The sequence below is a fragment of the Antechinus flavipes genome, chromosome 4 (assembly GCF_016432865.1).
Source record: "Antechinus flavipes isolate AdamAnt ecotype Samford, QLD, Australia chromosome 4, AdamAnt_v2, whole genome shotgun sequence".
Lineage (NCBI taxonomy): Eukaryota > Metazoa > Chordata > Mammalia > Dasyuromorphia > Dasyuridae > Antechinus > Antechinus flavipes.
This window is the reverse complement of record NC_067401.1, coordinates 194,188,283-194,200,958: the sequence shown is the minus strand read 5'-3', so window position 1 is coordinate 194,200,958 and position 12,676 is coordinate 194,188,283. Positions and strand designations below refer to the sequence as shown.

At 42.2% G+C, this 12,676-nt stretch overlaps 1 protein-coding gene and 1 long non-coding RNA gene across 2 annotated transcripts in view; one reads left to right on the top strand and one right to left on the bottom strand.

The window, feature by feature from the left end:
* The window catches only part of SCUBE3 (signal peptide, CUB domain and EGF like domain containing 3), a 50,084-nt gene that overhangs the window by 19,913 nt on the left and 17,495 nt on the right, over positions 1–12,676 (bottom strand). The window contains exons 2-6 of the mRNA XM_051996453.1: positions 5,675–5,797; positions 5,294–5,419; positions 2,337–2,471; positions 1,323–1,448; positions 1,021–1,137 (exon numbers count right to left, since the gene is read on the bottom strand). Of these exons, the coding sequence (XP_051852413.1) occupies positions 1,021–1,137; positions 1,323–1,448; positions 2,337–2,471; positions 5,294–5,419; positions 5,675–5,797 (627 nt within the window). The remainder of the gene's footprint in view (positions 1–1,020; positions 1,138–1,322; positions 1,449–2,336; positions 2,472–5,293; positions 5,420–5,674; positions 5,798–12,676) is intronic.
* The window catches only part of LOC127561173 (uncharacterized), a 65,028-nt gene that overhangs the window by 47,556 nt on the left and 4,796 nt on the right, over positions 1–12,676 (top strand). The window contains exon 3 of the long non-coding RNA XR_007953475.1: positions 5,652–5,820. This is a non-coding gene — a long non-coding RNA (uncharacterized LOC127561173). The remainder of the gene's footprint in view (positions 1–5,651; positions 5,821–12,676) is intronic.

Here is a 12,676-nt window from a genome sequence, read left to right as displayed (position 1 = left end):
ACCCTGCCCAGACTCATCCCGACAAAGCTCTGTCAAATTGAACCAAAGGGATCTCCAGATCAAAGTCCTTTTTGGTCCCTCACCTCTCTGAAATGGCTGCCTTTCCCACCTCCTTCCTCATCTCCCTGGGAAATTGGTTTTTCTTCCTGACTCTAAGAGAGGTACAGAATAGATTAAATTAAGTGCTTATCCATTAAATCCATTAAATGCTTAGTGAACTGAATTGTATAGGACTGAACTAACTTTACTCTATGACTTGAGAGGCAGTTACAGGGCTCAGGAACTAAGGAAATGGGGTCAAGAGATACATAAGCAAAGACTAAGGAAATAGAAGCCTGGGACTGAGGGGTGAGGGCCTGGAGCTGCTGAGAAAGGGAAGAGTCATAAGGGAAAAGCTGAGAGGGAATACCATTCTTAAATCATGAGGGAAAAGGAGAGTGTGGATGCAATAGGGAGATGCCAGAAAGAAAATGAGCAAAAGGAGAGAAGGAAGTGACATAAAAAAGGGAAAGATCCCTAGAGCCAAGAGAATCCCAACCATTTGCCCACCTCTTCCAGCCACTGCTTCCTGTGTCTGAGAAAGGAGCCTGACCACCTCAGCCCCTTCTCCCACCGCCTCAATGTGCCAAGAGGAGTGTGCCAGCTCTCGCTATACTCTGTCAGTCGCTGTCTGAATTGGCTAAATCCAAGAGTCTTTTCCCAGGGGAACCCCTGTCAGGGTCAAGCAGCTCCTTTTCCCCAGTTCTCCCCCTTCTTCCTTACCCCTCCAGCCAAGGGAGCGGGCTGTCTCCTTCCTTCTGCCCTCTCATGGAGGAACAGTCTAGGTTTCTGATGTCTATTATAACCAGGGCTGGCAGCGGCCTGGATGCAGGGCCCACCTGGGCTAGGACAAGCCCCCTCCTCAGACTACACCTGCGGTCTGGGATTGGGACTGGAACTCTCTGGGCCCCTTACCCCTCCCTTGCCCAGTGCCCATTTGCACTCTGTCCCCATGCTTCTTTTGTCCAGAGCTTTACCCACCAATGCATGTCTTCCCATCAGTGTGTAGCACAAACTTGACATGGCAGCCACACTTGGGCCCTTGCTCTGTGTCATCACATGTGTGCTGGCAGCCGCCATTGCCGTAGTTACACGTAACTGGGGGAGAGAGAACAGCAAGGCGCCAAGTGGAGATCAAGAACACGGGCCCAGCTTAGTGCCCCTGACCCTTCTCTTGCCCATATTTGCCCCACGATTCTCCTCCCCTCTCCCTGCCGCGCTTTTTGAGTCCCTCTCTTTAACCCTTGCAATTTTCCCTTCCTTTCTCTAGCATCCCGACTTACGTTTGCAGTCTCGCTGGTTCTTGGTAAGCTCAAAACCTGGGCGGCATTCACAGGCAATACCCCCCTTGGGTGTTTCACGGCATATATGAGCACAGCCATGGTTCTTGTTCATGCAGTTCATTCCTTCTAAAGGTGAAAAAGAATATATCAGCTGTGCAGCCTTTGGGCACAAGGGAGTAGGGAACTGGTTGGAGAACAGGGCTTGGTGATCAGGAAGACCCAACCTAAGGGTCTAACTCTCCCCCAATTGTATCTCAGAGAAAGGGGGCTAACTCTGGTCTGAAAGGCCTTTCCTTGTCCTAGCACACTCCCATGGGCACCAAAGTGCCACTGTGTAACAGGTACCAGTTGGCACAATAAAACTGGGTTAAGCATCTATTCATTCAAATTATATAGTATTGCCTATTTGTTCTTCTTCCCAAAATACCCCAGTCTGCTCAGCTTCTGTTCAATCAACCAGAAAATGCCCACTGATTTATACACAGCAGGATACAGAGGATTATAGGACTCTGGCCCTACCTATAAGGGACAGTCTAAGTGGGGAAATAAGACACACATATGAAAAGTTAGCTAACACCATAAGGTCAGGTGTAAAATGTGTCAAATGAATGGGACAAATAGTAAAAGCTATCAGAGTTCAAAAGATATGAAATCACTATAAACGATAATACACACCTCTTGCTCTTTGTCACTCACTGGTTAGTTAAGGAATTTGTGGTGAAGGAGGCTTATCTCCTTTTATCCCCAGTCCATACCAATATTTAGTCCTATATTAACTGCCAGTCTGAGATCCCACTGAACATACACTCATCTCAACCCTTCCCCAACATCAATTCTACACTGACTCCTATGGGACCATCTTCTCTGGTAATCTATAGCAATCCTGTGGAACTAAGCCCTCAGGAAGTCCGTGGGCTTTGAGAGTAGGAGGGGAGGGAATATGCCAATAATGGCCATAAGGGCTTGGGGAGGGGAGGAAAAGGAAATGATCCTTCTCTGAGTTTGGGGACTGACCTTCGGGCCGCTGAATACAGGTGTGCTGGTTGTCACTGAGGAAGAAACCATCTCGACAGAGGCACTCATAGCTCCCCATCATGTTGACACAGCTCTGCTGGCAGCCCCCATTGCCCTCAGCACACTCATCCAGATCTGCAGATCAAAAGAGGTTATAGGAGCTTTGGGGACCATCTAACACCTGGGAAAGGGAGATAAAGTAAGCAGCCCCTGAGAGCGGAAGGACACAAGCAGTGTGACAGTCCCTTCCTTCCTCCTCCCTAAATCTCACTCCAACCTTGAGATGGGGGCCCTGGGAGAGAGAATCATAGTAGAAAGGTCTGGTGGGATTTGAGCAAGTAGTCCAGCCCCATCATTTTACAGGGAGGAAAATGAGACCAGAGTAGCCCAGTGTCCCAGGTGACAGACAAGACAGCAAGCAGCAGAACCGTAAGTTAAACCCAGTCCTTTTAACTCTAAATCTGGTGTTTTTTCTGCTACTCCATAATGTGCTGTTCTTAGTAACTGGAGCAAGTTTCCTCCCCCCCCTTCATCCCCCAATTCAGCACACACCATTGCCTACTCTGTTTAAAATGGAAATATAAATTAGAAGGGCAAAGCTCAGGGTTAGGGAGGTGGAGAAAGGGGATCCTGATGGGGTCCCACATGGGGATATGTAATAATCCTTCTGCCCAGACTTAGAAGAATAAGCTGGAAAAGGAGTTAGTGAAATGGGGGATCTCAGGAGATGGCGAATGGGTTATGGTGCTAGTAAGAAAAGGCAAAAAAAGACCTAGAAAGAAGATAGTCTTATAGCTGTGAAATCAGAACAGAGAGAGAAGAAAGGCAGACCAAGTCCCAAGCTCTCTGGGGGCAGTAACCATTTTTCTGGACAGGCCCTGATTCTCTCTCCTTCTCTCTCCCCCTTCTCATCATCCCCAACTCCTGCCCCCAGCCTGGGCTTACTGCCACAGTCCCCAGCCTCTCCTATTTTGGTTTAACAAAACAAAGTTTAGCAGTCTGGGAGGGAGGGATGGAGGAAGATAGTGGAATAGCCAAGCCACACCCTGGGCTCTGGGGAACAGAAAGAGGGCAGAGAGGTTCTCACCCTAACTTACACCCCTCACACCTCTGAGTCAAGCTTCCTTGCTGGCATCCTCCCATACAGCTCCCAGGCTCTTCCAAAATTTCTCAAGCCCTGTAGTGCATCTCTCCAAAAAACATCCTGGGTCCTTCTTTATTCAGCCAGACCCAAGGAGAAAAGGCAGTTCCTCTGAGGACCACTTTCCCCTCTGTCTCCCTTTCCCCTCTGCTAACCCCTAGAAGCCTAGACCATCCCTACTACAGGTACTGGCAGAGGAGGCTCACCAGATCCCATTAGTTCTCTGTCTTGAGATTATCTGCAGGGAAATTTCAGGAGACCTCCTCTTCCTTTATGCCTCTATTCTTTCTAAACCTCTGTCCCTGTTCAGGTTTTCAAATTCTGTTCTTTTTCCTTTTCCTCTCTTTTTTTCTATCTTTTAATTCTGCTCCAGTTTGAATCTGACCCTTCCTTCATTCACTCCTATTGTTTAGGGCTCTACCCTATTTCTCAATAAGGATAAGTAAGCCTCCTGGAAGGTGAGAAGCATCATAAGAAGTGAGGAGCCCCAGATGGCTAGCCCTCGAGGCAGCTTTCCTGTCTGACTTGTGCTGCTTTTAGTTTCCCACCTATCAGTTGCCCAAATTAGAACACCTGGAGCTCTATAATATAAGGGCTAGAAGTATCTTTGCAATAATGAAAGAATATACCAGAGTATGAAGCTTGAGTAGATGATTGACATGAAAGCATGGAGTAATGAAGATAAGATATGGAGACACAGAAAATAGAGTGGAACTAAAGTCTGTGGGTCTTGGCTTGGACCTTCTGAGTCCCAGAGTGAAAAGGCTTTCCTTAGCTAATGATCTCAAGAAAATAGACAATTCAGGAAGGTGGGAAGTTTAGTGATGTAGAAGTTGATGCAGTGTGCTGCTATGAGATCAGACTATCCCTCCTTATTTCTTCTCTCTTCTTGGCTCTGGAATTAGCAATAAATTGGGAACAGCTAGTTGGTGCATTGGAGAGAGTTATTGGATATAAAGTTTGGAAAGACTTGAATTTACATCCTGCTTCCAACATTTACTAGTTGTGTGACTCTGGGCAAATCACTTAATCTAAGCATTTTTATCTGTGAAATGGGGATAATACTTCAAATGATTGTTGTGAGGTGAGATGACATGCAAATTGCTATGTAAACCTTAAAGGTCCATAAAAATGCGAGTTATTATAGGGAGGGACTCGTAGATTCCATCACAAATGCTCTCCTACTCTATTCTTTGGTTTTTCCACTCGGGGAAAGTCTAAGTAGAGACCACTTCCTCATTCTGCATTTTGCTATCAAATATCCTAGATCTACACAGACCAAGAACTGAAGTTCAGAGTCCTCAGGGGGTTTCCTCATTGATGAACTCCAAACATTGGGGATCCAGGAACAGTCTTTTCTCCATATGACCTCCTCACCTCATATAGAGGAAAGCATGACAACAGAAAGGAGGAAAGGGAACAGTGTGTGTGTGTGTGTGTGTGTGTGTGTGTGTGTGTGTGTGTGTTATTTCCTTAAAGATGGTTCTCCCCATGATTATATTCTTTGGCAGAGATTGAGTAAAAGTGGCATATGGTTACAAATTTAGGGTATTTTCTATCAATGCCCTGGAATTTTTTCTATCTATGTGCAGAATGAATTCATCCTTAAGGTTCCGTGTTAGAGAATAACCTCTTTTCACTTTGCTGAGGAGTCAAACACTCTAAGCTTTCAGGTATAGATTTTAGTCATGGCAAGTCATCCACAGAGAGAATTTTTACTGCTCCACTTCCCTGACTGAAAAATACTTGTGATCTCCTTCCCTTCCTCCCTCCAACCCTAAAACATTATTACTTCCCCTCCATTCTCCCAGCTCACCCAGACAATTATGTCCATCATGGGCCAGATGGAAGCCATCATAGCAGGTGCATCGATAGTTACCAGGGATGTTAACACATTCATGTACACAGCCAGCATTGTCATCCCGCTCACATTCATCCACATCTGAGGAAGAAGAAAGGCTAAGACAATGATCAGAACCCCCCATTCCACCAATTCCATCACCAACCACCCAAATCTTTGGGGGTTTCTTCCTTCCTTGCTCAAGATCTGGAGTCTGAGCATAGAAGTTCTCAAGATGATATATCTCAACCCCCCACTTCTCTTTCCCCTCCAAGATGGTCACTTTGCATAATTTCCCATCATCCCAGAGGCTAACTCTCCTCTCCTTCCTCAGGTACTTCCTCCCCCCAGCCTCACCTTTGCAACGTTTGCCATCTCCACTATAGCCAGACTTGCAGATGCACTTATAGGAACGGGGAGTGTTCTGGCAAATGGCATCGATGTGGCAGTTGTCAGTCCCTTCCACACATTCATCCACATCTGTTAGGAGAGAGGAGTTGAAGGTAAGTGGGATCTTTGCCATCATCCTCCCAAAGAAGTTTCCTTAGTGCCAACTCCTCCGAGATGAGTTTCTCTTATCTTCAGAAGATAGCTACTTCAGAGGCTGTGAACTCACTCATATTTCACTTATTTTTCACTTGGGGTCAGACTTGGTATAAATCCAGTGAATAGAATGATTTCAGGGTCCAGGAAATTCTCTCTACCCAAAAGTATCTCTTTTATTTATTCCTAAATACCATCAATAGATATTTTTTCTTTGCCTTAAATCTTTATTCTTGATTAAAAAGCATTTATCTTGGGCAGCTAGGTAGTACAGTGGATAGAGCACCAGCTCTGAAGTCAGGAGGACCTGAGTTCAAATCCAGCTTCAAACACTTAACACTTCCTAGCTGTGTGACCCTGGGCAAATCACTTAACCCCAATTGCCTCGGGGGGGGGGGGGAGGGGGAGGAAGGAAATATCTCTAGTGTGGTAAATACTGATCTATTGATGTCTTAATATGAGTGAATTTACCATATTTTTTCCTGAGAGAAGGTTTTAATAGGAAGAATGAAGGAGAAAGCAAGAAGTTTGAAAATGGAATGAGTGTCATTAATGGAGTAATGGAACATAGGCTGTTAGGAATCAACAATCTCCCCCAATCCAGATCCCTACAGTTGCCCTACGTCCTATGCTCCAGGCAACTTGTGTTCATCTTAGATCAACAGTTCTTCCAAGCTTCCCAGCCCCAGAAAGCCCATTTTTATCCTACAATCCTGAGATTATTGGAGGTGCACAAGACCCTGAGCAAAGAGATTCAAAGAACTAGAACCAGAGATGGATGGAGCAAAGGTCTGAGAAGAGCTTCTCTCTGGGACTGAGACTTTGTACCATTGATAGTTGTTATAGGAGTCCTTCCCAGAAAGATCCCAACCTGCAAAATAATTTAAAGTCTGGATTTAATGGCTTTCTTAGATGTCACTAGGTAGGTGTAACTTATCTCAAAGATAATCAATGTGATCTGAGATTTTCATGCATGGGATCTCCAAAGGAAAAGGCAGATCTATATCCAAATATAACTATGACTGTATCATTTTATCTCTAGCTTTTCACCTTAGTGAGGTACGTATGTTTCAGGGAGGACAGGGACTTAACACTGTCAGTAAGCATCAATCAACCAATTAAACATCAGAAGCAGGATTTCAACCTACGTCTTCCTGATTTCAATTCCTACATTCTATTCTCCATAGTATAATACTTTCTTGAAAAATAGAAACTAGGAAATTATAATTTACTAGGAAAGCTTATTTAAGAAAGAAGATTCAGTGATAAATATAAAAAGAGGGGAGGTGTCCAACACAGTGTTCAGAAAAAGGTGCTACTTTAAATTGATACTTTTCCAGTTTAATTTGATTTGATTTTAAATAAAATGAGATATTTGTAAAGCACTTAGCACAATGTTTGGTATATAGTAGGTGCTTAATAAATGTTCCTTCTTTCCTTCTTTCTTTCCTATATATGCAGTAAGAATTGGTTTATAGCTTTCTATAATAGTCCAGAGAAGAAAAACATCATAATGGGAGGGATAGTCCAAACATTTCAGAGGTTTATAAAACTCTTAGTTAAGAGACCAGACTGTGGTAATCCCCTAAAACAGCACCAATGAGGCTATGTCTGAAACAGCTCAAGTATCCTCTTCTTCATTACTGTAAGAGCCCACTTATGATAGGGGAGAAACTTGTGCTATCATGTAGTCCCAGAGCAGGAAAAGGAAATGAAGGTGGAGTAGAGAAGGGCTGTCAAAGATCCTACTCAAACCAGCTTTTCCTTTGCTTCCTCTTTTTCTACTTCTCTCATCCCTATCCTCATTAACCACTTCCCTGGATCAATGGATGACTAAAGGAGCTGAGATCTATCTACTCCTTTCCCCAACTCCTGTCTCAGACTACAATTCAGGGCAGTCAGTCTGAAGTCTCAATGAACATTTAGGAAGCTTGCTGTTTCAATCTGGGGAGCTCCTACCCTGACTCAGGATGACAGAAAAACTAATGAAAATGGAAAACAAGATTAAGAGGGACTGGCACAATGGCTTGTAAATACAGTAGACATTTAATAGGTGTTTGCTAAAATGAATTGATTACTCCAAATAGTAGAAGCAGAGAGAATAGATAACTCTTACACATTCTTTTGTCTTTAGAATATGCTCTAGGATGGTCCTAGCTCCATTAGGATTGGTGGCCAGAACTATGTCACAGGGGATGGATACAGAAGAGAGGACTGAGTTTTGAGTCAGAAGAGTTAAGTTTTAAACCTGGTTCTGCCTTTTACTAGCTTTGTGATTCTGGGAAAATTACTTCACTTTTTTGAACTTTGATTTCTTCATCTGTAAATTAGGAATAGTGCAGCTATGTGGTCCAGTGGATAGAGTGTTGGGCCTGGAATCAAAGAGGATTTATCTTCCTGAGTTCAAATCTGACCTTAGCCATTTTCTAGCTGTGTGACTCTGTACCAGTTATTTAACCTTGTTTACTTCAGTTTACCTCAGTTCCCTTATCTATAAAATGAACTGGAGAAATTAATGGCAAACCACTACAATTTCTTTGGCAAGAAAACTATAGATGGGACCATGAAGAGTCAGATGTGACTGAAATGACTTCACCAGCAACAACAAAGGTGGGGATAAAACCTACGTTTCCTACTTCATAGGGTTTTCAGGACCTATGGATATAATGCATTGATTTAACTTTGGAAACTTTATAGTACCACTGTCAGTTATTATTAATCTGTGAGTTAATAGTCTTTCCTTTCCTCTTCCTTATGTCCCAAATCTGTAGCTTCTTATTGCTTGTTAAAGCCAATCTACCCCCTTAGTCTAGTTTTCAGTACCTCCCACCTTCACAATTTCATGGACCCCTTTTTTAATGAATTCCCTCCGTGAATTCTGCTTTCACAGGATCATAGCTGGAAGAGACATTAAAAGCTGTTAAATCCAACTCTTTATTTTACCAACAAGTAAACTGGAATTCAGAAAAGAAAAGTACTTGTGCAGGGAGACAGAGCTAATAAGTGTTGGAATCAGAATTTGAATTACTTTTTTGGGGGGCTGAATTTGTTGTAGACTTATCTGACCATTACCCTTACCCCTGCATACCTCTTGTTTTGTTTTGTTTTTTTAGAGATTTACCATTATTCCCCATCCAGAAATGTCTCTTTTCTCTTTTCTGTCAATTTTCCCATTCCTGCTCTTTCTTCAGAGTTTGGCTCATTACTATGTCTACTCAAAAGCAGCTAGTGGCACAGTGGACCTGGAATCAAGAAAGATCTGAATTTATGGAGTTTGAATACAGATGGAAACATACTATTTTCATTTTGTTGTTGTTGTTTTTTTCTTTCTTGTGGTTTTCTCCTTTTGTTCTGGTTCTTTTTTCACAACATGATTAATGTGAAAATATGTTTAATGTGATTGTACATATATAACCTATATCAGACTGCTTGCTATCTTGGGAAGGGAGAGGGAGAAAAAAATTTGGCCATCCACCTTGAAGGATTATTGTGAGGATCAAATGAGATGATATTTGTAAAAAGTGGCACATAGTAGGCGCTTCCAAAACTCACTTCTTTTGAGAAGTTTTTCCAAATCAACCCCACCTACACTGTGGCTGTTGTTATTCTTTTTTTTTTTCTGGCATTCATGAATTTGAATGACAATATTTTCATTTATATTTGTTAACATTTTTCTTTGTAAATGTCAAGTCATCTCATGGTGTCTTGATTTTGCCAAACTCACTATACTGGTTGATCCTCTCTCCCAGAGAATTCTTCACTGGTCTTAAATAAAACTAGAAATAGTCATCTTTAGCTCTTGAAGAAACTTCTTGCAGAAGACTAACACTCCAGATCCCACACTGCCTCTCTCAAGTTCTTACGTGTCCTTAAAACCTTTCCCATTAACTATCCAACTGTGCATGCCCTTTGATCCAGCACTGTCTCTCCTGGGCCTATATCCCAAAGAGATCATAAAGGAGGGAAAGGAACCCGTATGTGCAAAAATGTTTGTGGCAGCCTTTTTTTGTAATGGCCAGAAACTGGAAACTGAATGGATGCCCATCAGCTGGAGAATGGCTGAATAAGTTGTGGTATATGAATATTATGGAATATTATTTTTCTATAAGAAATGATCAACAGGCTGATTTCAGAAAAGTCTGGAAAGGCTTATATGAATTAATGCTAAGTGAAATGAACAGAACCAAGAGAACATTGTACAGAATAACGACAAAATTATGTGATTATCCACTGTGACGGACTTGGCCCTTTTTAATAATGAGGTGATTCAAGGCAATTCCAATAAACTTGGGATGAAGAGCACTATCTGAATGGGGAACTGTTACAACACAGTATTTTTATCTTTTTGTTGTTGTTTGCTTGCTTGTTTTCGCTCTCATTTTTTTTTCCTTTTTGATCTGATATTTCTTGTGCAACAAGATAATTATGGAAATATGTTTAGGAAAAAATATCTTTCTTACCCCCACCTCTAACAAACTACTACTTTGGACCTCTCCTTGAGATGTTGTACTTTGTTTTGTTTTTGTTTATTTTTATTTATTGGGAAACTAGATAGTGCAGTGGATAGAGCAGATAGGATTCGGAAAGACTCATCTTCATGAAACTAAATCTGACCTTGGACACATAAGAGCTGTGTGATCCTGGGTAAGTCATTTAATCCTGTTTGCCTCAGTTTTCTCCTCTATAAAATGAGCTAGAGAAGGAAATGGCAAAATACTTTATTATCTTTGCCAAGAAAACCCCAGAGAGTCACAGAGAATCTGACAAGATTGAATAACAATAGCAAATGCATTTATTGTGTAATATTATTCATGATAGTTAAATGTCCTTGTGTTTTATTTCCCTACTAGCCTGTAAGTTCCATGAGGCTAAAGGCCATGTCTCATTTAAACTCTCTATCTCTTCCACTGAGAAGTAGCATTCTTTAAACACAGTAAGCACACAAATATTGAGTTGAATTTGACATATGGTTGGTAGTTTGTGGCAATTTCATCCCTTACTTTAAATTCCATGATTCCTTGTCCTAGCACCACCTTTGAGAGAGTCACATCCCACCGAGGACATAGTCCTAAGTGTCTCTTATAGACACAAGTGTCTCTGTTTTGTTTAACCCCATAGAAGAATTCTAAGTAAGATAAGAGTGCCGATCAGCACTATGGCTTTTGAAGTTTTGAGCTGGGCTGCCTTTTAGTGTCCCTTAATTGCACTTATACAAGCAGCTGCCTTTTCAACCTGTTTGCAAGTCAAGTCCTGACGCCACTTTTCCTGACATGTGTGCACTGCGCACATGGGTGCTAAACACACACTGGCTAATAGACTGGTTTCCTTTTTTTCTGACGCAAAGGCAGCCTCAGCTGTAACCCTACAGATCTCGTTTCCATCTAAGTTTGGGGAGAAGAGCAGCAACAAAGATAGCGGAGTGTCCTTGTTCTGAGCAATACTGCAGAGCTCCCAAATTCTCAGAGGAAGCAGAGATTAGCTCATCCAATCTCACTGCTTTACAAACAAATAAACTGAGGTTCAGAGATGCATTCTTGCTCAGGGTCACACAGTCAGCATCAGAGGTTCAATCACTACCCCCCCTTCTCGCTTACCTTGCTTTCCACTTTGCTTACCCCTAGCTTGACTTCAAGCTATTAAGAATGTTCAATGTTCTCAACATCATTCAAAATCTCTCTGCAGCTTCCCAGTGGCTATTGAATAAACTCCAGACTCTTTTTGCCTCATATATAAAGCCTTTGATGATCTGGATTCAATCTCCCTTCATGCTTTATGCTCTAACCAAATCCAACCACTTAACAGTCTCTGAACACATTCAGTATTTTCCCTTTTTTCATCCTTTTGTTCACAGTGTTTCCTGTGCCTGGAATACCCTCATACCCTCTTCCTCTATCTTTCCCAATTGAGATCAGAGGATCATAGATTCACAGAACACAAGAGCTAGAAAGACCATAGAGATAAAATATCCTTATTTTATAGAACTTTTATTCTATAGAATTTTATAGAAACTGATACTTGAGAGTCAGGAATCACAGAGGTAGCAAGAGAAAGCTTCATATTCAGTGTTTTCACTTCTCTACCAGACTACCTACCCGTCTTCAAATCACAGCCAAAATGGTTCTTCCTCCATGAAATGGTCTCTTATCCCTATAGCCAGAGGTATACTTTGTGTCTCTCAAGCATTTTCACACTCTTCATTGTATTATTATATTTATTTATATATAAGGAGAGTGTAGACAGCTTTCTACAGAGCACTCTACTTTTAGTTGGAGGACTATTGATCTCAAATCTTGCAGGTGAAAGACAATATTTTTGCCCTCTTGCCCAGAGTCTCCTTGTTTGGGTAGTCAAGACCAAATTTCCCTCTGAGAATCCCCTCTATCTTTCTCTCTTCAATAACCATCCCACTCCACCCCCAGTACTAAAAGCGGTCTGATAATTCCCAAGCTGTAATTGGTCCAGAAAGAGTGAGCAAATACAGAGTGAAGACCAAGTCAAGCTCTTTGGCTTTTTGGGGGGGAAGGAATTTTTGGGGAAGAGGGGGAAAGGGAAGGCACCCTGATCTGTCTCCAGAGGGCTCTTGCAGCCACCAGGTGAGCTGGAAGAAACAACTTCAGAGGTTCTGTGGTTTTTCCAATCTGATTTCCATCCCTCAACTCAGGCTCTATAATGTAAATAAATCATTTGCCTAAGCAAGGGAAAGTGCTCCTGGGGGTGGCATTTTGTGGGTTCCTTCTTGAAAATATACTTGACATTCAGTCAGGCTTTCCAGGAAGAAGCCCTGCCCTGTATTATACTTTAAGTTGAAAGTTATTC